The sequence below is a fragment of the Natator depressus genome, chromosome 21 (assembly GCF_965152275.1).
Source record: "Natator depressus isolate rNatDep1 chromosome 21, rNatDep2.hap1, whole genome shotgun sequence".
Lineage (NCBI taxonomy): Eukaryota > Metazoa > Chordata > Testudines > Cheloniidae > Natator > Natator depressus.
Genome location: NC_134254.1, coordinates 14,314,802 through 14,341,601, shown reverse-complemented (window position 1 = coordinate 14,341,601; position 26,800 = coordinate 14,314,802). Strand labels below are relative to the sequence as shown.

Below are 26,800 nucleotides of genomic sequence, written 5' to 3'. Positions count from 1 at the left end.
CCTAGATGTGCTTAGCTTCTGTGTTACAAAGAATAATGCAACATTTTCAAGGGATGCCATATTTGTATACGGAATAACCCGTCAACTGCTTAGGGGACATTACAACACAACCTACTTCACTGAAAGCCACTCTTGATGCAATTGTCCTAGATGATAAGCATAAGTCATGCACCTTCTGAGGTTGTATGATACTGCTCCAAGTTTATTCATCACCTTGCCACAAAACTAGCTCTTCTGCAAAAGCTTTTATAAACAAATACATCTGAGATCATGTAAAAGCGGCAAGACTCTTTGCCTCTTTTACAGATCCAAACTAACACGGCTACCCCTCTGATCTGGGATAATGTTTGCTAAAGCATTTTGCCATTGGTCAGGCATATGTAATGCAAAATCTAGCCTTAAGTGGCCTCAAACCTGAAAACAAAATTGTACTCACTAAGGGCCAGACTGTCAGGGCTTGTCTACATAAGGAAGTTATTCTGGAATATGGTGGGTGTGGATTTAAAGTGCTATCTCTATTCTGGAATAAGAGTGCTCCCGTGAGGAACTATTCTGAAATAGTTTATTCTGCTAAGCCTTGACCCAGCAAATGAGCCTGTGGGGGTGCAAGGTGATAATATAACCTTTCTACCCCTACTCAAGATTCCTGTTTATACATCCAAGGATTGCATTAGCCCTTTTGGCCACAGCTTTTGGAAGCTCATGTGTAACCGATTATCTGTCATGATGCTCAAGTCTTTTTCTGAGTCACTGCTTCCCAGGATAGAGTGCCACACCCTGTAAGTATGGCCTACATTCTTTGTTCCTAGGTGTATAACTTTACATATTGAAACACAGGATATTTGCTTGTACCCAGGTTACCAAGTGATCCAAATCACTCTGTATCATTATTTACCTCTCTTCCAAAATTTGTCCTCTGCAAGCTTTATCCGTGATGATTTTATATTTTCTTCAAAGTCATTGACAAAAGTGTAGGGCCAAGAACTGATCGCTGTGGAATCACACTAGAAATAGATCCACCCAATGATGATTCACCATTTACAATTACATTTTACAGCGTGGGTGTGGAAGGACCAGTGAAGGAAGTCATTGGATGGCAATTGTGGGGATAACTGTGAAGTAGCAGGGACAGTGGGAGGTGAAGGGGCTAGTGGGGAGGGTCAGTGAGGGTTGACTGCGGAATGTGGGGCCCAGTGAGGGGTGAAGGGGTGATGCTTCCCTAGGTTGTGAGGCACCTCGCTACCTTAGCATGAGAAAACCTCATCTGTGTCTGCTGTGGATCAGCTTCCCAACCCCACCAGCCATGGCATCTAAGTACTCCCTTTTAGGCCTCACAGGCCCTGACATCAGCCTACAGGTTACAGAATGGTGCACCCCAACCCTTGAGCCCTTTGAGCTTCTCTTTGATAGTCACAGATTTGCTGCTTCCAAAGAAACAGTACATCCCAGCTTACCAGTTCCACCTCAGATCACTGCTGTGCTTACCACACAGCACTGAGGTATGTTTGTAGTGAAATCAGTATAAGTTTATTTAACAAAGCATAGAGATTCAAGCAGTAGCAAGTAGAAGTATTGGAAACAAATGATTACATATAAAATAAAATCATAACATTCATTTTAAAGCCTAAGACTTAATTAACAAGATACTCTTAAGTCTAAGCAAGTATTGCTCACCAAAAATTCTTGCATCACTTTACAGCCAGGTTGGCTGTGACCCTCTTTTCATGAGACAAGAATGCTGTCATTTGCCTCCCAGGTGAAGGACTCCATCTGTTTCCTTGCGTCCCAAAATATACCATAGCAATCTTTATTCATAACCCTGAATTAGGTGGTCAGTTAGGGATTATTGGGAAGTGGGGAGTCCATGAGGGGTAATTGGGGGGTCAGTTGGGTGTGACTGGGGGTCAGCTGGGGTGATTGGTGTGGGGGGCTAGAAAGAGGACAGGGAGAGGTAATTGGGGGGTCAGTTGGGGATGATGAAGAGTAGGAGGGTCAGTGGAGAAGTTAAGACGTAACTGGGGATCAACTGGGGTGATGGGGAGTGGGGGGTCAATGGAGAGGTCAGCGAAGGGTAACTGGGGGGGTCAGTTGAGGTGACTGTAGAATGAAGGGCCTAATGTGGGGTTAGTGACGGTTAACTGGGGGTCAGTTGGAGGTGATGGGGTGTAGGGATGTCAATGTGGAAGTTAGTGAGGGGTAACTGAGGGTCAGTACTTGGGGTAATGATAGGGTTGCCAACTGTCTAATCATACAAACCCAAACACCCCAGCCCCACCCCTTCCCCAAAGCCCTGCCCCCCTCCCTCCATCACTTGCTCTCCCCCACCCTCACTCACTTTCACCAGGCTGGGGCAGAAGCGGGGGTGATGGCTCTGGGCTAGGGCCAAGGGGTTTGGAATGTGGCAGGGGGCTCCAGGCTGAGCCTGAGGCAGGGGTTTGGGGCATAGGAGGGAGTGTGGGGTGCAAGCTCTGGGAGAGAGTTTGGGTGCAAGAGGGGGTGCGGGCTCTGAGAAGGAGTCTGTGTTTGAGAGGGGGTTTGGAGTGCTGGCTCTGGGAGGGCGCTCAGGGCTGAGGCAGGGGGTTGGGGTGCAGGAGGGGGTGCAGGCTCTGGGAGGGAGTTTGGGTGCGGGAGGGGGCTCAGGGCTGGGACAGGGGGTTGGAGTGTGAAAGGGAGTGGGGGGTGGGCTCCAGCCGGGCGGCGCTTATCTCTGGTGGCTCCCGGTCGGTGGCACAGCAGGGCAAAGGAGGGTGCCCTGCCTGCCCTGGCCCTGCACCACTCCCGGAAGCAGCTGGCATGTCTCTGGGGCCCCGGGGATGGGGGAATAGGGGATGCCGTGCTCTGCCCCTGCCTGCAGGCACCGACCCCACAGCTCCCATTGGCCACGGTTCCTGGCCAACAGGAGCTGAGAAGTCCGTGCTTGGGACGGGGACAACACGCTGAGATTCCCCTGCCCCTCCCCCCAGTCGCTGCAGGGATGTGCCAGCTGCTTCTGGGAGAGGTGCAGGGCCAGGGCAGGCAGGGAGCCTGCCTTAGCCCCGCTGTGGCGCCAGACTTTCAACGGCCTAAAATCTCCCAGTTTGGCTTTAGTAGCCTCACGGAGATAGAGCCCGATGCCGGGAGACTCCCGACGAAACCGGGAGGGTTGGCAACCCTGGTGGAGGGTCAGTGAGAAGTAACTGGGGGTCTGTTGGGTTGACTGGAGAAAGAAGGGGCCAGTGTGAGGTTGGAGAATGAAGGGGTCAGTTGGGGTGATGGGGGATCCACAGGGAGGTTAGTGCGGCTGCTTTGGGGGTTAGTTGAGGAGGATGGGATGAGGGGTGCCAATGGGGGCCAGTGGGTACAATGGGGGGTCAGGTGGGGTCATGGGGAGTCAGGGGGCAGTTGGGGAGCCACGATCTGATCTGCACATGTTGGACAGTGTTCATAAACCTGTTTAATTCTCATTTGCGTAACAGGAAGTAGTTCCTACGTCCCGGAAGTGTTTCCCCAAGCACCCGGAAGTGATCTTGAATCGCGCCTGCGCAGAAAGGCGGCGGGCGGCAAATTCCGCTCCTTCCTCTTTTTTCCCTCCGGAAGTGGCTGGAGATTGGAGGGAGGCTGCTTCCTACTGGCTGGCACGCCCAGGGCCCCGCTGCGAGGCGACCAGTAGGATCGGCGGCAGGCTCCGGCCGCCGGAAGTGCGTTTCAACGGGCTCCTTGGGGGTCCGTCCCGCCGAGCGGGGCAGTGACGTGGGCCGCGGGCAGCGCCGGGCCCCGCTGGAGGGAGCCGCCCGCGCCCGGCAGGGGGAGTCGCCGGACCCGCCTGGCGCCGGGGCCGGGGCCGCTCCGGAGCAGCCGCCGCGCCCGGGGAGTGCCCTGGACAGCGCCCCCCTGCGCCGCGGGCGGCCGGGCGCCTCCCGGGCCCGCCCCGCGCGCCATGTCCGGGCCGCCGCTGGGGGCGCCGCAGAGCCCCGAGGAAGGGCCCGGCAGCGCCGCGCAGTGGTGAGTATCCGCCCCCGAGGGGGTCCCGGCCGGGCCGCCCGCAGGGCAGCGCGGGGCCGTGCCCGGGGAAGCGCCCGCGGGCTGGATCCTCTCGGCAGGGCGGCCCCGCCGCTGCCCCTGGGCCGGGCCGCTTCCCGGGCCGGGGAGGGGCCTCGGAGCCTGCCCCCCCCTCCCCCGGTCGGCGGGAGCCCCGGGCCTGGAGGCGGCAGCCACGGCAGGGGAGGGCACCAGCGAGCTGGTCTGGCCTGCCGCTGAGCTAGGGCCGCCCCGCGGGGGGAGCGGGACCCCGAGGCCCTGGGGGGCTGTGGTTTGTCACTGGGGCGAACCCGGCTTCGGGGCTCCCAGGCACCCTCAGAGCACAGTGTGAAGCCGGGTAAGTAGCAGGCATCGTTAGGCTTATGGAGGGTTACGAGGACAAGGGGAGACATTTGCGCTGGATCCTGAAAGGGAATGGGAATCGGATTCGGGTCGGGAAGGATGGGGCAGAGGGGGTGTAGCCGACTTTCCCTGCTCTGCCCCAATGCTGGATTGGCGCGTGGTATGTTTTCTGTCCGTTCCGCTACCTAGGAACAGCAGAGAGCGTGTGCGCCCACTTGTGTTACAAACATATGGACAAGACCGGGTCCTGCCTCCATGGTTGAAGAGAGCACATTATTCCCTTGTAAACTGTATTTTGCTTTTGATTTGGCAACTTTTTCTAGTGGCCAGAGTTGCTTTGTCAAAGGAAAGCTTCCTTAATTTTGGGAGCCAGTTTATGGTTCCCTGCTCTAGGTCAGTCCCTTAAAGACATCGTGGGCGTGGTGCATCAGTCTCAGAAGACCTGCTCTGTATATAGGCAACGATTTTCCTGAAAGACTGAGTGGCATCTAAGCCAATAGTGTCAAACTAGATAAAGGCTGTCCCAAAGTCTTAAGTAGGCAGCCATCAGTGAGGAGGAGGGCAAGCACTGCTTTCACTCCTTCTCCCATGAACATCACACAGAATAGGTCTGTGCCACTTTCAGGTTTCTCCCAATAAAAGATATAGAAGGGTCTCTTCTTATGCAGACAGGACTGGCTGCAGGGCTATTCCCAGGGAAGGGTACGGGTAGTGGCTCTATAGGTGCAATAAATCTCTCTCAGTTGGCCAAAGATGGTTTCTCCCAGGAGCATAATTCAGAGCAAGACTTCCCCTTTTTACACTTCTGAGATGGAGTGGTCTTGTACTCCATACTGGATACTAATATAGAGAAGGGCAGTTACTGGTTCCCACTTGAGCCTTTTTTGTCAGTCAGTATCTTTGCAGGTATGGGTTAAGAACCTTTTAAAGGGAGCAAGCCAAATCTAATCAGTGCAATATAATAATTGTAATCTAAACAGTCATTAGAAATAGCTTATCACTGTCAATAACTAAGCCAGGACCATTGTGCTTAGTTTGTCTTCTAGGTAGCTCCTTGTTAGAGGAGTGCCTAACGATTCAGTTCTATGAGAGGAGAGCTGCAATGCTATTGTGACTGAGTGACATATAGCTTCTGAGTCACAGAATCCCTATCCTACAGGTTACAGAAAGATCTGGGATGCACTGATCTCTCCAGTAAGGAAAGTTTACCTACTTCCCGCTAATTGCAGTTCTAGCCTTCAACATTGTTGTGTTTCTTTCTCTATCCCAAGAGGCAACTGAGGAAACTCCATGATGTCTAAAATACATTTAAAAAAATGGAGAAAACACATTAGATCCTGTTCTTACATCAACTGTTTCACTGAAAACAGTGAGGAGGAGCTTTCTTGTTCAGAATCAGGTTCTGACTGTGAATCAGGACAGGTTGTTTCCCATGGAACTCTTATGGAACAGGAGAAGTCTATCAAACAGATGAGTTTGGAAAATGGTAAGCTGGAATACACTTTAGAGTTGTAACTATTCACAAAAAAACATTCTTTGTCTAGTTCTAGACCTCCAAATATCCAGAAAAGCAACTAGCTATGAAAACAGAGCTTACTTATTGAATCTTGAGTCTGTTGAAAACGCCCTACAGTCTGAATGATACCTGGACTCTACTTGTTCTTAATCATGACTGTGAAATCTGAAGTTCTTCACACCCTCTGAGATTTAGAAATTAGATTGCTGTGTAGTATCAAGATTTAAAGTGGACATGGAATTGCAGCAATGGCTTCATAGGCTTTTTTATTTCATAGAATCATAGAATATCAGGGTTGGAAGGGACCTCAGGAGGTCATCTAGTCCAACCCCCTGCTCAAAGCAGGACCAATCCCCAACTAAATCATCCCAGCCAGGGCTTTGTCAAGCCTGACCTTAAAAACTTCTAAGGAAGGAGATTCCACCACCTCCCTAGGTAACGCATTCCAATGTTTCACCACCCTCCTAGTGAAAAAGTTTTTCCTAATATCCAGCCTAAACCTCCCCCACTGCAACTTGAGACCATTACTCCTCGTTCTGTCATCAAATTAAATTTCTGTGTATCTCTAACATCTAATGTTTGATTAAGAAGATCACTGGAAATTCCTGTGATTGGCGCAGCTCTGGTTCAGAAGTTAACATAATTATTCTTGTTCTGGCAGTCTGCAACTCCTTGAAAAGCCACCAATTCTACAAGCCTTGAGTACCCAAAGTTAGAAGACATTCTCGTCCTCACAATCCTGAAAAAGAAAAGGATTTGTTATGCTTCTCCCAGAACCATCTGGTAAAGCCAAAGCCCTGTGTACTCTAGAGAAAGCTGGAGGTTTTCAGGAACAAGCCGGACCTAAATTCTGGAGAAAGACCCCTAGCTCCTGTAGCCTCCACTGCAGTTTCTGTTTTTTTTTTCTAGGTTTTTCTAGGTTTAATTGTCAAAAATATGTAATTAATTTCCTTGTGGAGTTTGTTTTTTATATTCAATTTATTTTACTCTGTCCATACACTTCCAATTTACAATATGCATTAGATTGTCATCTTTAGGTTTCAGAGTTAACCTGTTAAGAGAATGGGACCTGAATCATGGTGTCGTCACAAATTTGTAGAGAGTCAGCTGTCCACTAGTGGATTTATTCACACTGAGGTTCACAAAATGAACAATTTGATTACTGTGGTTAAAGGCACACTAAAAGGTAGCTAAAAGATAAGGAGGGAAACTGACGGTGTCCTCTTGCTTCTTTAAGGTATCCTGCAGGACTGAAACGGTATTGGCTTTTGCTTGTTTTGAAATTTTTCCTCTTCAGAGAGAGATGCATGTACTTTTTTTTTCTTCTTTATGTCTTCCACATTAGAAATTCAGGACTTGCCTTTTGTAATAGCACAGAGAGCTGGTGAAACTATAGTGGAGATGCCATGCTAGTTAACCCTGACTGAGGGAAATATTACTTTTGTTCAAACGGGGATAGGAGAGGGAAATAACTATTGAACTAACACCTATTAACATACATGCTTGGATAAACATTTGGGAGAACAGGTTCTTAAGGATTCAACAACCTTCCCCTTCAGTTAATAGCTGAGAAAGTGCACAATATGTGACCTCTCGGGCACACCAGATTTGACATTCCTGATTATTCTAAGGTAAGAAAGAATAAGGATTTTTTAAAAAAAAATTTATTTATGTTGATATGGAGATCCTCAGACTGCCTTTCTATATCAAAAACAACAAAAAGCATTAAAAAATGGCCCAAACTCAGATTTTTTTCTGCTTTTGCAGTTCACTTTTGACCCTGTTCAAGCATTTTCTGCTGCCTTCCCACCACTCCCATTTCTGAACAGGAAGTTTAAAATAATTGTCATGCGTATTGTCACACCTGGACAAAAAAAAGCCTGGCTCTTAAGTTCAGTAAAGGTAGCATCCCTATGTCAGTTTCCTTTATCTGTCAAGTGCTGAAAAAAGGTAGGACACTTACACCTGGGCTCTCTTCCTAAATTTCATACTGAAGAAATTGGACGGATCATTCTAGAGAAGATTTCAACCATCTTATCACTGCTTCTCTTCCTCGAAGTTCATCACCTTCATGTTCTATTCGAGAGTTTGGTTTATATTCAAGATTTAGTGCTTTGTCAAGAGTCATGACCCCAAGGGGAAAATAGACACCCTATAATTACAGTAAAATGGCAGTGAGAGATTGGGATGGCTTATTGAAGAACTAGGGAAAGTTTCTATTAAAATTTCATTTTATTTTATATTTTTAAAAAGCGAGGGGAGTGAAATGTAGAAAAACACAAAAATCTGAAACTGTTAAACTCATTTTAAGGATTTCTTTATCAACAATGTCACCAAGGAGCGTAAAACTAAAATTAGTAACTGGAGGTGGGTCCTCTTCCCTGTTCCTTTATCAGTGCCAGAGCTGTTAAGCTCTGCTTGAATGATAGGAGGAGTTTACCCATAATTCTTTACTAAAGGAGTTAAGCTTCATTTTAAAAAATAGATCCCATTTACTCACATGTGAGTGGACTGACTGGTGACTCATCGTTCCATTTAAATATACAAAATAATTCATAATCATATTCTCTAAAAGAACAGAGATCTGCAATGTGGAGAAAAATGGCTTTTAACTCTCTCTGCTCCACCCACTTTATGATGTGTAAAGAAAGGTTGAGACTTTAAAAAATTCAAATTATTATTATTATTTTTTAAAAAACATTTGAAATGTCAGTCAAGGTCTTTCCTAGTTTTGCTAAAAGACTCATCAGTGATCTCCAGCGTCTATGATGAGCTTTCTCAACCATTAAATGAAGCAAGAGAAGTGTCACATCTTAACAAAGACTGCTTTTTCTCCTAATTGTTTAGTGTATGTTTGAATTAAACAGATGTAAACAAAACAGAACTTTTAAACTGTCTGACTAAAAATTCCCTTCCTTCCCCATTGTTCAGCTTTCAGTGTCTTGTAATGCTACAACTTGTTAGTCCTCCTTAGCGAATTGTCCATAAGACAAGTGTACCTCTACAGCACAAGCTTGGAATTGTCTAGAAAACGGTATCTGTTGGTGAAGCTTACCTTTTGCCTTCCTCTTACACAGAGTTCCACCGGTATAATTAGGGGTATGGCGCAAACACCTGTTCACTTCTTTCTGTCCAGCAGATATGCAGAGTCCAGAGCATACTCGCTATCTTTAATGCCTCTATCATCTGTTTCTTCCTTTGTTCGTGATCATTTGAGTGATTAAAAACAAAAAAACAAAGCCATAACTCCTTTCTGCGGTGGAGGAAGGAGGAGCATGTCTATCATGGAGTTCATTCTTATTCCTTTCCTATTTTCATTAATAGTCACTTTGGGAGTGGGTTGGGGTGCCTGTGGACTCCACAGGAGATGTGCAGAGCCCCAGATATTTAGCAGTTCCATGGCTAGGGAATTTTCTGCAAATTCTGCTCCTGGCTGCAGAATCTAAGGTTTTACGTCTAAAAGAAGAAAATTTCTAGACCATGTGGTTATGAAAGAAACCTTCAAAATATGAACCATGTGTTACAGACCTGCGTGTGACCCACAAGTCAGGTGCTGTCTTCCTGAGTCTGCATGAACAATAGCTTTGGGAGGTGTAAAGTGACCCCATTCATCTCAATAGGATGTTTTATTCTGAAACATGACAGCTATTTAAGTGTCCACATTAATTGTTTCACTGGGATCATTTAAGCAAAAACACTTAGCTGAAGTACTTACCCATATCTTCTGGTGCCAAAACTCCCATCTGTGTCCTACTCAGCTCATAAAACCTCCATTTTCCACTCACAACTTCCACACTGCAAATATGGGTTGTCAATACAAAAGTATGTGGAATATTGAAAATGAAAACATGGGGGAAATGTTAAATATGTATTTATTTATTTATTTAAATGAAGGTGCTGCAGAGATTTCTACCTGCTGTACTGGAGTGCAACATTTAGACTCTGGCAAAGTGAACATAAACTATGCTTGGAAATGAGGTTTCATATCAAAGTGCTGGAGCAGAGAGTTTAACTTTCTAGATTTCAGAGCGAGGAAAGCTCTACAGGGTAAAACCATCCAGACAATACCATGGTGATGATGTATTGCACCAACCACCAGTGGGGAGCCTGACCTCTTTAGCTGTGGCAGGAAATTGTCCTACTCTGAGAGTGGAGCATCCAGTATTGGATCACCCCAGTGGCTCTATATTCGCTCTGAAAGGACGATATATTGGCAGACTTCTTGAGCAGATACTACAGTTGGAAGCATGAATGATCCCTCAAAGACTCATCCTTTTCCACAAGGGCTGGAAGGCCCGGCTAGATTGCTCACTCACCAGAGACAGAATACTACATACTTCCAGATGTTCTTAAGAGCAAGCTGGACTCAGCATTGCTGATGGAGGCCCTTTATCGTCAGTGGGGTCAGTAGTTCTTCTGTGCATGTCCCATGATGCTATTGAAGCAGAAAGTCAAATGGAACAGAACCAAGATGCTGTTGATAACCCCAGCCTGGATTTCTTCGCAGTTTTGGTTCTCAAAACTTCCAGAACTGATTTCAGAACCATAAAACCTACTTTCCAGTTCATTGACTCTCTCATGTTGTGGACTTGGACTATCAACTATGATTGAAACAGTCAAAACTCATTGAGATCAATCAGGTTCCATATGGCTGCCATCTTGGCTTTCAGCCCTCCAGTGTGCTGACAGTCTACGTTCACCCTTCAGTAACCAAGTTACAGAACAGTTGCTCCATGTGTTCCCTCTGGTTTATGAGGCCCTTCTACCATTGGATTTAAATATTGTTCTCACAATGATCATGGGGCCTCTGTTTGCACCTTTATCAGGTTATTTTGTGTGTCATCTTCCTGAAGGTGAAATTAATCATAGCTATAACATAAACCCAGAGAGTTAGTTGAGATTCGGACTTGAGGACTGACCCTCCCTACACCATGTTCCATAAGGTGAAGGTGCTTCTGGATCCTCACTCCAAATACGTAAAATGGCTCTGATTCTAACTCCATCAAGCATTTAGTCTGCCATGATGTTTCCTCAAGTCTTGTTCACACACAAGGAGGTCAAGCTTTTAAATAACTTAAGGCCCCCTCGACATTTACATAAACTAATCTGTAAGTTCCCCAGCCTTTTCGTGCTATCTGAGGGGTTGAGACCAGGAGTCAGTATGTCTCAGCCCAAATGGAGCAGACTATGTTTTTGTAGTGATTTGTCTGCAGCGTTTCTCATACTGGGGGTCGCAACCCAAAACGGGGTTGCAAGCCTCTTGTAGGGGGAGTTGTAGTATTCCACCTTTATTTCTGTGCTTCCTTGAGAGGTTACTCCTGGGGAAATTCTGAGCATCTGCGGACATGCAGAATTCGTGTCTCGCATAATTTTGTATTTTCCCGCATAAAAAACATTTTGCCTTAGAAGTGCTGCAGTTCTGCCCTTTGCCCATTAGGGGCTGCTGTGGCGCTAGAACAGCCAGCGTGAACACAGCTGGCTGGTGTGGTGCCACAGTGGCCTCTTGTGGGCAAAAGGTGGAACTGCAGCACTTCTTAGGCAAAATGTTTTTATGCTGAAAAATACAAAAATCCATGCCCAGTGCTGCAGAATTACCCTAGGAGTAGAAGTTTATCACAGCACCCTGCCTGCAGAACCAGGTTAGGTCAAAGTGGGGCACATAGGGCTGTTGGGGTCATAGACGGGTTCAGAATGGCTAGTGGAGGGGACAGACTGGAGCATGGGCTCAGGAGCTAGTGGGGTGACATTGCTGAGCCTGGGGATGGGAGAGGAAGGGCTGCAGAGACCCATTGGGATGAGGGGTGCGGGGACAGGGGCAGACATGCCTGACTGAATGAGAGAGGCTTGGGGTCAGCCACGGTCTGCATGGGGGAGGCTTCCCAACACCCTAACAATCCCCTCTCCCAAAAGAAAAACCTCCCATCCACACCCAACATCCTCCAGGTTCACTCCTAGGCTCCTTCCCTCTCCCTCATCTCCTCCATTATCCCTGACTTCACCAAGCCTTTGCACTGCTTCTGACAGGTGCAGGAAATACAGTTCTCTATTGTAATTTAAATTAATTACACAAAGTTCTGTATTAATATGCCTAGTAAGTAATCTATTGGTTTAAAAAAAAATACCAGAATCTTTTTTTGGGGGGGAGGGGTCTGTATTGTTACAGACATACTTGCTGAGAGATATTTTGAAATAAATTACCAAAATTTATGGCATGATTATATTGTGTAATTTCGACAAACAAAATATGTGGAATTTTTCAGAATTTTCAAATATTGTGTGCATTTTTAATTTTTTGGTGCAGAATTTTTAATATTTTGGCGCAGAATTCCCCCAGAAGTAAGAGATGGGTGGCTGGAGAGCAGTGGCTGCTGGCTGGGTGCCCAGCTCCGAAGGCAGTGCTGCTGCCAACAGCAGCAGCAGCAGAGAAATACAGATGGCAATACCATACCATGCCACCCTTATTTCTGCACTGCCGCTGGCATTGGTGCTGCCCTCAGAGCTGGGTGACCCTCCAGCAGCCGCCACTCTCTGCTCTGCCTTTACAGCTGAGCAGCCAGAGACCAGATTTCATGGGGGAGACCAGACTTCACAGTCTGTAACACAATTTTCATGGCTGCGAATTTGGTAGACCCCTGTGTATATGTGGTGGTTATTACAATCAGGCAGGTGTTCCGGGGAAACTGACCCCCTTGGCTGCAGGAGCAGTAAATATCCTCTAGTGAGAACTGGTGGATCTGGCTAAATGAGAGAATAAGTTATCAAATAGACAAGTCTGTCTTTCTCTGTAGCTTTCCCCACTTAGGGACGCATGTGCAGGCAGGGAGCCAGCAGTTACCTCTCCTCCCTGCGTGAATGTTAACAACCTGCTTCTTGCTTCTCTTCTCTTCAGAGTCCTGGAGGTATGAAGCATAGAAAGAGGAGTGGATATCTCATCTTCTCTTTTTACATTCAGCGTCATGCTCTTTCCCCCACAGTGCTCCAGTTTTTTGGTGGATGGGGATGTGGAGGGGAAGTGGTAAATGTAAGAGCAGTAGAGTGGTCGTGAGATGTCTTCTCCCAGGAATAGCGAAAGGTTATACCTCAGCACGAGGGGTCTTATAGGCAGAGGAGGAAGATATTTTGGGATTTTTGATTTTTAGCTGAGTAGCAGGGAATGACATTCTTCTCTAGTATATAATAATTAGGTGTGAGTACAAACTAAGTGACAATGTTCTGTAACAGCTGACGCAGTGATGTGTATCACTAGAGAAGCATAAGTTTTACCATTGAAATTACTGAAGACTATCTATTATTTTCTGTAGTTATCCAGCTTTCAAGATAAGACTATGGTATGTGTACAATCGTTGGTGCATATTAATCAAAATATCTATGTTCTGATCATTTACACTACTCTTTTCTTCTTCCTCTTCTTTTGTTTTTTAAGCATTGCAGGCTGTATGTACCAAGTAGTTCAGACGACTGGGCCGGATGGAAAAAACCTTCTGAAGTTGCTTCCAATCTCTAAATCGTCTGGAAATTTTATGCCACTAGTTCAGTCATCAGTTGTGCCTGATACTGCTAAAGGGAATGTATCAAGTCCAGTTCATTTTACTTTTAAGACACAGATTGCCAATAGCACCGCATCTTCATCTGTCAAGATACCTGTTTTTAAGTCCACTAAGCCTGGAAAGATCATTCTTACAAGGACATTGGATAAACAGGAAAATGTTAGCGTGATCCCTGAAAAAGAGAGCTTGACTACAAAACCAGTTTCTAATGTTCAGAGTAATTCTGTTTCAGTTGATAGATTGTCTTTGCAAAATGTTGCTGTGTCAACTTCATCTAACCAGAGTAATACAGCATATGTGTTAGTCAACACAAAAAGTCTTCCAGTGACTGTGAAGTCTCCTGTGCTGCCTTCTGGGCATCACCTACAGATACCAGCTCATGCAGAAGTGAAATCTGTCCCAGCTTCTTCTTTACCACCTACAGTACAGCAGAAAATACTTGCAGCTGCAGCTACAAATGCCTCTGGAGCAGCCGAAGCCACAAAAACACCAACTGTTATTTATGTGTCACCAGTAAATACAGTGAAAACAGTCGTTCCCAAGCGCTTGCAAACCATTTGCCCAAAACCTGTCACAGAAGTTTCAGAACCAGTAATAATGACAACTACACAAACAATGGTAAAGAGTTCTGTTCCACCGGTGGGAACTTCTGATGGCCAACAGCGCCAGCAGACTCCGATGAAATGGGTCGTGCAAGAAAATTCGCAGGCATCAATACCTTACCTTGTTCCTGTGAAGTCATCGAATAACATGGCTTCAAAGATCTTGAAAACCTTGGCAGATATGAAGAACGTAGAAAAAAATTCTGCAAATATTTTACCAATCTGTTCTAACAGCGCTAGTGGAAGCCAGACAATCACTCCCATTAAAGATAATGCTCTGGTGATGTACAATGGGAAAGTATATTTACTGACTAAAAGAGGGTCTGATGTTCTGTCAGCCCAAATTGACCAACAAGCCTCTCCAGCTACTGATGCTTCTTTTAAAAAGGACACATCTCAGCTGATCACCAATAAGGTGGTAAATCTAGTGTTGTCAAAAAATAAAGGTATGACACTTACCAAAAAGGGTCCAAAGCCAAGTGTAAATACAGAGCTTGTTCCACAGCCTGATTTAAGAAAGAACTTAAAACCTGCACCCACTCTACTTGCAACACCAAGTGTGAATCAGCATATTATTACTACAAACCAGTGCAGGCCTTTGTTCACAACAGGGAGGATTTCAAATGAAGTGAACCCAGTTAAAAAAATGGTGATGGATGAAAACATGCATTCTAACAGCAAAGAGAAGAGTCACTCTCCCAAAGCAGCAACTGCTGTTACACCTCAATCAAAACAACATTATGCTTTCAGTGAAGAAGAACAAAAGGTAACTGTCTACAGCAAAATGTGCCCACGTTTATCTATACCAAATTACTTCTACATCCTGATTCTATGTGACTGAAGCCAGTGTCATTCAAATCACATTTTTTCTCTAAACAAGCATGCTGCCCCCCAAATGTTTCTTAATTTACCAAAAAGAAAAGTAATAAGGTTTTAATCAGTAAGAGTGCATTATGCAAATGAACAAACGTGAGAAAAGGAAAGAAAGGGAAGCTTACTTCTCTGTTAGCCAATGATTGCCATTTTTAATCTGGTACAAATTAACTAAAAACTCCTACTGAACCATACCCCTCATTCCAAGCTATGCTCCCTTTCCGGTGGAACTGAGGAGGAGCTCTCCTTCTGGAAGGAAGAGTGAGTCCAGTCCCATCAGTCTGTTTTCCTACCAGCCAAGTCCCAGCCTCTTCTGGGTATTTGGCAAAGAGGGGAATGCTTATTTGAAACTGCTTTGTGCTCACTTTGCAAGAGACAAAGACTGAACCAGCAGAGTCACTGCAGTGTGAGATAAAGATATTTGTGCAAACCAACTGAAGCCTTGGAAGTCCAAGGGGACTGGGCTAGCAGGTGCAAAAGTGGATGCCAGGCAACCATAGACTTATCTCTGATGATATCCAACTGGAGGGGAGGAAGACACAAGTAGAAAGGCCAATGATTGACTTTCATAGTTTCTTTCCGTAAGAGCTTAGTAAAAAGTTAAGTTAAAAAGTCACAGTGCGTAAGTAGAAGTGAGGACTTTAATATAAAAAACATGCACACAAAAAATAAAACCAAAAAATAGTCTGATATCCTTTTTCATAGGGTGTAGTTGGCTGCCCTCAGCCTGAGCTCTGCCGTAGTATCTTGCCCCTGGGTTCCCTACGGGAGTCCAATCCTCTGGGCAATCTCACCCCTTCTGGCAGGAGTTCAGTTCACTCCCAGGATCTCTTTTGAGTCCAAATATCTCTAGTCCATGCTGGTTTTCCCCAGGTCTTGCCATCAGTTATTGGCTGGGAGCAGCCTTCAAGGGCCTCTTGTCCATATGAGGCTTGCAGGGTCAGTCTTCCCCCAAAGAAGAGGGTTGTGGGGTAAAGGAAAGGGCAGCCACTACCCAGGCCTGGGCTCCCCTTGCTACTGGAGCTCACTACCGGTCCCCAGCAGCCTTTCCTCCAGGGCAAACTCCCTCCTCCCCCTCGCAGTAGTGAGCATCACTTTTTTAAGCTCCCCTTTTCCTGATGGAGCATGTTCTGTAAGTGCACCTTATTGGCACTGCCTGAGTGCAGGGGTGCTCTGCCTTTCCATCAGTGGGATGGGGGCGTAACCCATCACATACCTCTCCTCTTCAAGTCCAGAAAAGTTTCTTGCTCAAGTGTTTCCACAGTCCCATCTCCCTGGGAGGGGTGATGGGGGGGTGGTGGAAATAGCATTTGCATGCTCTTTCCTTGTTTGGTGCTGCACCCTGAAGCTATAGGCCTGGAGTGTCAGATACCAATGCATAATCTGGGAGGTTGAGTCCTTCATGGAGGGTAACCCCTGCAAGGGCACATGGTCTGTGACTAGAGAAAAGGGACTACCCAGCAGGTAATACCTGAGGAAGTATGCAGCCCATTTGATAGCCACAGCTTCCTTCTCAATAATTCAGTCTCTCCCTGGGAAACAACTTCCTGCCTAAATATGAGATTGGGTATGTTTCTGGGAGAGTGCCATTCCCAGGCAAACATCGGAAGCATCTGTATAGAAAATGAACTCCCGGGTGAAGTCTGGGTTGGCAAGGACCAGCGCCTGGCTTGGTCACATCTTCAGCGTATTCAAGGTTTCATCACACCAGTCAGTGTCTTTGCCTTTTAGCAGATCGGTCAGGGGAGCTGTGATTGATGCAGAGTTGAGGATGAACCAGTGATAGTATCCCATCAGGCCCAGAAAGCGCCATATCTCTCTCCTTGTCTGGAGCGTGGGGCATGAGTTTATTCATGGACTTTGTCTAATAGAGGTTTCACAATGCCTCCTCTTATCTGATACCCTAAAGTAAATTACTTCTGTCACAGCCAACTTACACTTAGACGGGTTAGCTGTCAGGTCAGCTTCCTGTAAGGACTGGCTGAACTTCTTTAAGTCAGGATCTCCCCTTCCCTTCTTCCCCCAGTCCAGTGCTGCTTCCGTTGTTCTTCAGGGGTTGATGATGGTGTGGGCAGCAAGCAAGGGAGAGAAAATTTGGGGTGCTGCCCTCTTGTAGCCCTTTCTCTTGCACAAGAATCCTTTCCCACTGATGTTCAGGAGACAGAAAGTCTGTGTGGCCAGGAACTTGTTTGTGACTGCCCTCCAGAGCATGCTGGAACAAGGCCTGGGCAAAATCATATGGTGGAACCTTGTATCTTTACATACAGCATTGCCACACATAATTTACCAGGACAATAATGATCAGCAAATCATGAGCTTTCAAATGATACCTTACACAATATGCTTTGTACAAAATTTCTCATAGTCTTGTAAAAGGGGTGAACCTGGGGGTACAGACTGTCACAACCGCCTTCCCTTGGACTCATCCTGCTACCATCAACTGGGGGGAATCCTCCTACAGGCCCCCTCTTCTGCTGCCCATTCCTCTGTGTAGTCTCATTGCATCCAAGGGCGTTCTTTCTTCATATTCCCCTGTTGTCCCCGGGAGCAGCAGGTTATCGAGCTCTTCCCTGCGGTTCCTTCCTGGTGGGGAGTGGGTTTAAACTATGAGTGGGACCTGTGTCTGAGGTCAAGGGCTTCAGCTTAGTTTTTTGCCTCACCAGGTGGTTATTCAGGTGATACCTCATCTGAGCTTGGCCCCATGCCTCGCTGAGGTCAACCCCTCTTTATGTGGGTAGCTTGGGTTGCTGGGGTGAGGTTTGTAAACGTTTTCATTGCACCCAGGATGCAGCGTCTGCTCCTGGGCAAACCCCCCTGCCCCCCACGCCCCTGCGTGCAGTAGCAAACTTCACCTTTTTAAGCTTCTCCAGGAGGAGTATGTTCTGCAGATGCACATGGTGAGAGTTGGTAGTGTTTTTCCTGGAATCAATCCATGAGGGTAGAAAATGAAAATGTAGCGGACCCTTTGATTCTCTAGACCTGTGGTGAAATTATACTTATCTCTCTATGCTCTGGTAGAGGAAGTCAAAGTCTTCCTACATAGCAACAAGCTGTTGACAGGAGAATGTATTAGGTATGGGGAGTGAAGGAAAGGGTTTTGAAGCAAGGACAGAAGAGAAGATAACAGGACGATGCAGAGTAGCGATTACCATGTCATCCTGGGACGTGCTACCATACTAAACTAAAGTCATATTTGCTATATGATAATTGGCTAAGTTATTTATGTCATCACCGTCCCACTAAGTGCCTCATTCAAAAGAACAGCAACAGAGGACGAGGAGAGAACAATGCAATATGACGCCAGTCATACCTGTTCCCTTTGGGACAGGCAAGTGGGTAGTACAGCCCTGTGTTTTGTTCTTAACTATTTATTGCAGGGTTTTCTAGCTTGTGGATTGTGACTCACAGGGAGTTTCAGGAGAAGCAAAGGAGGGAACATGAGGCTATTCCCAGGCCTGGGAGTGTTGCAGCCCTCAGCATTTTCCTGCCATGCAGGGCTCTTGACTAGCTGTTGAGTGGAGATAAGAGCTCTGCTTAGCAGCACGGAGCAGTTCCAGGCTCAGCTGGCAGGGAGAACTAGAGGCAAGAGTTGTTTCCTTCTTGCCAAATGCATTGTGGGGAAAGAGGAGGTGCTTGGTCCCCCACAGGCTATGCCAAGCTGGGGAGGGAGAGATGACACTCACCAGCCCCTTCCCAATCCAGGTATGTAAATGTAGTGCTCTGAGGGAGAGAGATCCACCCCCTTTAGGTTATGGGGTGGGGTGAGGCAGAGAGAAACTTTGAGGGAGACAGAGTAGCAATTTTACTGGCAACAACGCTTCCCAGCCTACACTAGATACTTTTTTATACCCCTAACCCACATAATAGCCAAAAAATAATACCATGACCCAAATCCCACAGTCTTCTGTACCCACAAAGGATTGTAGGATACAGTGAGTGGCAAATCAGTTTATTTGGCCGTTTTGTGTTTGCAGACTAAGAAAGGCTGAGAACCTCTGGATGAGAAATTTATTATTTTAAAATATTATTTCATTTCTTTGTCTCTAGTCCCATCTTGGCATGTGCCTCCCTTCTGCCAACCTAAACATTCACATGAGCCAGGCACACTTATGGTCATTTTATATGTATTTTAAATCACTGCTACAAATTATGGGTTTGGTTTTGGGTTTTTTAGTTCATTATGTACCTCTGCACCCAAAATGGGACTGAATTTATTTCTGTCATCTGCTTTATGGTACCCTTATGTCAGACCTTTCTCAGTTCCTGAGGCCTTTGTGGAGACCAGATATTTTCCGATGTGTTGCTTCTTCTCTTCTCCCACATGTGCATGCTCAAACAGGTGTTTGTTGTGTGACAGGGCCTGATGGTTAAGAGTGGCATCAGGTTACAACAAAATTATGTACAGAGGACTGTTAATACCAAACTTCTAGAATTATCAGTCATCTTTGAAATATAGGCACCTGCAAACACACTGTGATCCAGGAGAGTGTTGTTGTGGTGAATATTTCCTATTTAGTCATCTGTTTCTTGGTAATTCTGGGATCTTAGGTTAAGTGGCTACCTTGCTTCTCATAGCATCTTGTTAGTATAGTAGCAGGATTTGATAACTTTAATTTATATGCTGTTTTAAAATAAATAAATAAATTAACATGGCAATGAAAAGACAAATGATCATATTATAATATTATAATTTCTCCAAGTAAGCCAATATCTAAAGTTTAATGAACACTTTTTTACCAGAATGTCAATTTTTTAATGATCACAGGTGTGTTGATGAGTGGCTGTATCTCTGTTTATATACTGTATTCTTATTATTTCAGATTCGAAATGAGAAGGTGTGCTCATCAGAAAAGGCCATTGAAATCAAACACAAAAGAGAACCCCATGGGAAACAATACCTTGAATTAAGAAAGAAATTCGGTCTTTTTAAAGAGGAGAGAGTATACCTTAATAGAATTCCCTGTGGAATTCCTCCTGCAGGATCAGAAGCAAGTGTGCGCTCCAGTAATAACTTTAAAAAGAATAATGATTCTTGGAGTGCATCACCACCAGAAACGGTGATAACAACCAAGAAGCAGGACCATGGTGAAGAGGAAAAGGTATCTCAGTGTTTACATATTTTGATGTGTATCCCTACAAAAGCCTATGCTTACACTTTAAGAAGTAGAATTTCACTGCTAATTAAATTACAATTTAACACAAGTGAAATTAATGTGAGGGAAAGAGGAGACGAAATAGCATACTTAGCGGTTCAGCACTAGTTCCAGACTGTAGCTGCCACAAGTACAGGCAGTGTTGGTTGCCACTCATCTGGCACGCAGATGGCACTCAGTTTGCTGAAAACACTTCTTTTCTCCCAGATTCCTTCAGACCACCTCTCACAGCCTCCATCAGTGGTTCCTGCAGATCCTCTTTTGCTACTAACATCGTCAGAGAAGCAGCTAGAACTTCAGGCAGAGCTGTTATCTTGACAAGTTTTACGGCGTTTTTTAACTTAGTCTATGAAAATCTGGAGGTGGGAGGAAATTATTTGCTTGTAAAACTCTCCCTCAAATAGCCACCATCATAGCATCCACTTGAGTGCTTACTGAGGTCTGTGTCTCCTATGATCCAGAGCAGCCATTCAGTACCTAACAGAAGTCTTAAATCAGACAAGACATTTGCTTGTCTCCTCAAGTTGGTCCACCTAAGTTTTTGTCCTAGCAATCAGCAGTTAGTGGCATGGGACAGGATGACCTTCAACAGTGGCCTGCAGCACTGACAGGCCGTGCCAAACAGCTGTCAGATTGTGTAATCCCTCTGAGGAAGAGTCTTCTCTTCAGGACTGAGTATCCTGGCCCTGACCTTCAAAGAACCTAGTGTTATATTTTTAAGTTCTTTGACCTCATGGACTTGACCCTGAATTAGGTCTTCGAGAAGAAATCATTCTTTCAGATTCTTGACATATGCATTCATTATCCTTGTTTTTAAAGAATAGAACAACATGTTTACATCCAGAAGTCTCTCATTAAGTACAGTAAACCCAGATACCAGCATATTGTGTCTTGCAGACCAGTAGTGAAGTCTGCTTCTTTCAGAGATAGGGAATATCCAGCTGGAATCAAGAGTCTTCTCTCCTTAGGAGGTAGGCGTCAGTGGTGTTGGGCAAAGTGAGAGAATTGTCTCTCTCCTTGAGGGTTAGCCCACAATCCTGTTAGACAAGTGTTTCTTGTGTTGTGGAGATGGAAATATCCCAGAATTCCAGCCCTCCTCCTTCCCACCCTTTTTACTCTGACAACTGTTTTCTCACATTCATGATCCCTCATCGAAGAAATCATATCATCAACAGGTTGCATCATCTAATCAGTGTTGGAGCCTTTTTTCTGTTCCCATCAGGCCAGTTGCTATAAAGAGTCAACTCAGTTTAAATTATGGTCTCCCTTCCTCCCCAAAATCCAGAGCAGTCAGATCCCTCTTGGATACATTTTGTGAAAATTCAGCCACTTCCAGAAGTTCAAGGTGGAGTATCTCTCTCCACTCTATTCTGGCAGCTGGGGACTAAGAGGATTTCTTTGCCTTAGCTGATCTCAGGGTTGCCCAATGTGTCCATTGCCCACATGCATCAGGAGTTTGTTCCCATGAAAGCTCACTACACTCCAGTGCAAATCCTTGCCTTTTGGTCTGACATCCAAATACATGTGCCTTTACCAGGATGATTGTTGTTTATTGCCAAAGCTATAAGGAAAGCAGGCCTGTGTTGTTGGCTCATTCAAACAAAAACCATGTCTGAAGCCACGTGAGTGGTATTACAGCTCTGAAACAAAGGAGCATAAAGAGCCACAGACTCTTGAGAGGCTCTACCACTGGGCAGAGTGGAACTGAGGTTAGTCAAGATGTCACGTGTCCTCTGACAACTCAGCCAATAAGCTGACAAGGCTTATTTTTGATAGGAGTCAGACACCTAACCATAGACTCTTTTACAAATCCCATTAGACACCTTCTGTATCTGTAGGCACTTCATTTCCTTTGTACATCTGGCTCCTTAGGAGCCTAAGTTTCACTTGAAATAAACAGGATTTAGGCTTCTAAGTCTCGTAGGCGCTTTTGACTATTTTATCTCTGGTCTTGATGTAAACATGTCAAGTGATGGAGAATTTACCATATTCCTTGGTAACCTGTTCAGTGTTCAGTTACTCACTGTTCAAAATTTGCATCTTGTTTCCAGTCTGAACTTCGCTGACTTCAGCGTCCATCAACTGGATCATTTTAAGCCTTTGCTAGATTAAAGAGCCCTCTGACATCAAGTATTTTCTCCCTGTGTGGGTAACTATAGACCATGATCAAGTTGCTTCTTAACCTTTCCATCAATAAGAAAAATAGTTGAGCTTATTTTAGTCTCATTGTAAGGCTTATTTTCCACATCTCCCATTATTCTGCTGCTCTTCTGTAAATCCTCTCCAGTTTTCAACTTCTTTTTTTTTTTAAGCGTGAGTCCCTGAACTAGACACACTATTCCAGTAGTTGCCTTACCAATTCCATATACATCTCCCTCCTCCTTCTTGATGTTCCTCTGTCTGTACCCCAATTAAAATGTTAGCCCTTTTTGCTAAAGCATCACACAATCTGCAGATTAGGGAAGATCAGGCTGTGTTCCTCAAGTTCAGGACAATATCTTCACAACCACAAGAGCTAGAAACTTAATTTTAAATGAAAGCTTAAATTCTTCAGAAACTATTTGACTGAAATCCAGATGTGATGTATCTACTTTGTCCCTTCATTCACTTATTTTGTACATCTAGTTAAAAAACAAGAACAAAAAGCAATGAAGTTTGTCTGCAAAGATCTGTTCTTTATAAACCCATTCTGCTTGTTGCTCTTGCTTCTGTCATCTTTCATTAATACCACCCTCCCCTTCAGTATTTGTTCCATTATTTTATTAAGGATAGGAATTAGATCTAAGGAGTAGTAGTTGCTATTACTTTGCCTTTTGAAGACTAGTGCTTTGTTGGCTTTTCCCTGTCGTTCTGGCACTCTTATTTCTTCTGAGAAATAATTGCAGTGGTACAGTAATTTTTATTGTATTGTAGAACTATCATTAAGATGCATAGAAGTAAGAGTCCTTTTATGCATGTAAGAAGGCAGTATCCAACTCCATATTGTTCAAAGTCTGACACCAAATATTTCCACTCTACCCAATCAAAAGCTTTCTCATGATATAATAATAATATCAGACGCCAGCTCTCCCTGATTTTCAGTAATTATCTGGATTTTTAATGCAATTATTAAATTACTAATTCAGGCTTCAATCTACTGATTTTGCAAGCCTGCACATTTTACATATATAAAGTGTGTGTGTGAAAGAGAGAGAGAGAGACTCACTCACCACCACTCAGGTTTGAACACAGCAATTAGTGCTGCAGCCACAGGGGGCATTCTTCTCCATTGCCCAGGGAGGTCTAGGCCCAGGACTGGCCAAGATAATTAAGGACCCTAGGCAGGATAGGAGGGCAGCTTTCCTAGGGTCGATCCTCCCCTTCTTTTTGTTTGGGAGTGGGGAACACAAGAGTGCATTGGTTGAGCCTCCTCGGTGGCCAGAGAGGAGGGGAGGGGAGAGGGAAGAGAGAGGTCCAAGCAACCTCCCCAATTTTTTTTCATAAACATCTTTAAAAGTCTCAGAGCAAGGCTGGCAACTCTGTGATAGCCAAGAATTCTCCTTTGATTAGGCAGAGTGGGTAGCTCCCAGCAGACATCCAACGTTGTTAGATGTCCTGTCTTGGAGGAAGCCTGTCTTGTGTGTGTGTGTGTGTGTGTGTGTGTGTAATATAATGTTATAATGTATTTAATCTAGTTGCTGAAACCTTGGTCGGTATGTTTACATCATGGTTTAACAGGGAAATAGGTCAACAGGATGATCCAAAAATATATTCTCCCTGGATTTGGGAGAACTACTCTGGTTGCCTCTTTCATTGATACTGAAAGCTTTATCCCAAATGTTAAAATGTCCATAAGTGGGCCTATTCTCACTCATTTGATGAAGCTCCATTGATAACTTAAGATGTGGAAAGCGTCCCGTGGAGGGCAACAAAAATGATTAGGGGACTGGAACACATGACTTATGAGGAGAGGCTGAGGGAACTGGGATTGTTTAGTCTGCGGGAATAGAAGAATGAGGGGGGATTTGATAGCTGCTTTCAACTACCTGAAAGGGGGTTCCAAAGAGGATGGATCTAGACTGTTCTCAGTGGTAGCAGATGACAGAACGAGCAGTAATGGTCTCAAGTTGCAGTGGGGCGGTTTAGGTTGGATATTAGGAAAAACTTTTTCACTAGGAGGGTGGTGAAACACTGGAATGTGTTACCTAGGGAGGTGGTGGAATCTCCTTCCTTAGAAATTTTTAAGGTCAGGCTTGACAAAGCCCTGGCTGGGATGATTTAGTTGGGGATTGGTCCTGCTTTGAGCAGGGGGTTGGACTAGATGACCTCCTGAGGTCTCTTCCAACCCTGATATTCTATGATTCTATGCGCATTGAGGTCCTTAATTGTGGACCATGGAAGTTTTTCCATTGACTCCAGTGGAAGTAGAAACTTGGGGAGGGTTTTCTTTCTTCAAAAAATATAGGAAATCCCATTAAAAATGTGTTAAGGTATCACAGTAAAGCACTTGAAATCCGGGAAACACCAAAGCTGAGTTTACCCATGAAACCTGAACTCTGTCCCCTTGTGGGTCTTCCTTATAATACAGTCTTCAACGACGTGATTACAAACCAGTAATTTCACAGGACCCCTGCCCCGTTCAGGTATGAATATTGGATGATGAGCAGTGAATGACACACAGGGGTAACGTTTAATTAATTGCAGTGTGACAAAGTTCTTCCTCTGCTTTGGTGGGTCCTGCACTTATTGGCAGATTTGCTTGCCTCAGAGATTCACGGCAGCCCTCAGTTTGGTCACTTTTGCTTGTGGCTCAAACCCGCTGTTCACTCAGCTAACCTCATCACTGGCCAGCATGGGGAAAAAGAAGGAGAACAATCCCCGCAGTCTGTGCTGATCCACCTAGTGGGTCGGGGGGACAGGCCAGAGACTTTACCCTCAGATGGGACCCACAGTCCAGGTCAACTCCTCTTGTATCCAGTGGGGGGTGGGGGTTATGGGAGGAACGCAGGCCCACCCTCTACTCCGGGTCCCAGCCCAGGGCCCTCTGGATCACAGCTGTCTACAGTGGTTCGTGTAACACCTGTGTGACAGCTACAACTCCCTGGGCTACTTCCCCCATGGACTCCTCCAACACCTTCTTTATCCTCACCACAGGACCTTCCTCCTGATGCCAGATAACATTTGTACTCCTCAGTCCTCCACCAGCACGCCCTCTCACTCTCCCAGCTCCTTGCGCACCCCTCCCTGACTGAAGTGAGGTCCTTTTTAAACTAGGTGCCCTGATTAGCCTGCCTGTCTTAATTGTTTCTAGCAGCTTCTTAATTGGCTCTAGGTGTCCTAATTAGCCTGCTTGCCTTAATTGGTTCCAGCAAGTTCCTGATTGTTCTGGAACTGCCCCTGTTACCTTACCCAGGGGAAAGGGACCTGCTTAATCTGAGGCTAATATAGCTGCCTTCTATCACTCTCCTGTAGCCATCTGCTCCGACCTTGTCACTGCCGGTTTACATACTTTTTAATATTTATTTGCTAAAGGGTAACCTTAACTTTGGAGCATATTGCATCAAATAGTTTTTAAAATTATTTCAGCACAGTAACCTTAGATAACTACAACAAACAGTTGTTAGTATGTGCTTAATTTACCTTGATGATAAAACATTGAAATGATATACAATTTAATGTAAACACTTTTTTTTTTCTTGCTATACAGATAATTTTGGACCTGGAACAGGATTTGACTAAAAAAAGAAAAGCAAAACTCTCACCAGTGCCAGAAAATGGAAAGAGAAGGAAAATGACGGTCAAATCAGCGATAAATCCAAGCGTGGAAAACAACAGCACCGGTTCTGTAATACTTAACAAGCGTATTTCATCCACACCAGTCTTATCACAGCAGAAAAATTCCACAGGCTCTATCGGATCTTCTCTAGGGAGGAACTCTGAGCAAGACCCATGTGTTCAAGATAACCAAGTTCAAGACACATGCTGTTCAGCTTTAGTTTCTTCCGAAGATGATGTTTCGACTAGTGAAAGTTCCTTTCGAGAAGATGCTTTCCCTTTGACTCCACCGGACTTGGATGAAACAATCAGGGATGAAAAAATAAAACGACTGAAACGGCTATTAAGAGAACGAGAGGCAGCACTGGAAGAAATTCGTAAAAAGATGCAGCAGACCTGAAAAATCTAACTAGTAATCTGGACCGTATTCATTCTGACTCCTTTGACATTGGTGACTCAAACAAGAGATTAATTTGGTTCAGCGCCGCTGAACGTTTAAAATGAACATATAATCTAATTTTCTGGTATTCACAGGACATTAATGGGAGCTAAAATGCATGTATATAGAGGAGCGTAGATTCCAGGAGTAAGGAACGTAAGAACTGGGTTGTCCAGAATTCTACTTTTGGGGAGCCCATGTGTGTCAAAGAATTTAGTGTGCAGAAGATATGCTACTTTAATTTTCAGTGCGGTGTATTCTCTAGCCTTTAGAGTGAGAGCTTTCTGTACTAGTGCTAGAAAATTCTCGTGCTTTGGAATTTCAAGACCTGTTTTTTGGAAATGAAATGTGAATTGCAAACCTCAGCTGTAGATTTTTTTTATTATTATTATTTTTAGTGCATGCTGACTTGTGAATTACGGGAAATAAACTATAACATTACATTGTTTCAATACTTTAGTGGTCAGTGTTTAAATAAAGATGATTTGATCTGGGCATTAGATTTTATACAATAAAAATTGTACAACAAAAAAGGGGGTGATTTTATTTATGGAGAG

At 44.9% G+C, this 26,800-nt stretch overlaps 1 protein-coding gene across 1 annotated transcript; it reads left to right on the top strand.

Annotated features, from left to right (window-relative positions):
- Window positions 1-3,905: 3,905 nt before the first annotated feature.
- Window positions 3,906-26,800, top strand: LRIF1 (ligand dependent nuclear receptor interacting factor 1). The gene is made up of 4 exons (XM_074936054.1): window positions 3,906-3,981; window positions 13,299-14,790; window positions 19,718-19,996; window positions 25,737-26,800. Exons 1-4 carry the CDS (start codon window positions 3,917-3,919, stop codon window positions 26,202-26,204), a joined length of 2,304 nt encoding a protein of 767 aa, XP_074792155.1. The 5' UTR covers window positions 3,906-3,916; the 3' UTR covers window positions 26,205-26,800.

Excerpts from the sequence above, each read along its gene's own strand:
- LRIF1 (XM_074936054.1), top strand. The coding sequence starts at position 3,917 with ATGTCCGGGCCGCCGCTGGGGGCGCCGCAGAGCCCCGAGGAAGGGCCC. Across the intron at positions 3,982-13,298 it reads CCCGGCAGCGCCGCGCAGTG|CATTGCAGGCTGTATGTACC; the intron begins GTGAGTATCCGC and ends TTGTTTTTTAAG. Across the intron at positions 14,791-19,717 it reads TCAGTGAAGAAGAACAAAAG|ATTCGAAATGAGAAGGTGTG; the intron begins GTAACTGTCTAC and ends TTATTATTTCAG.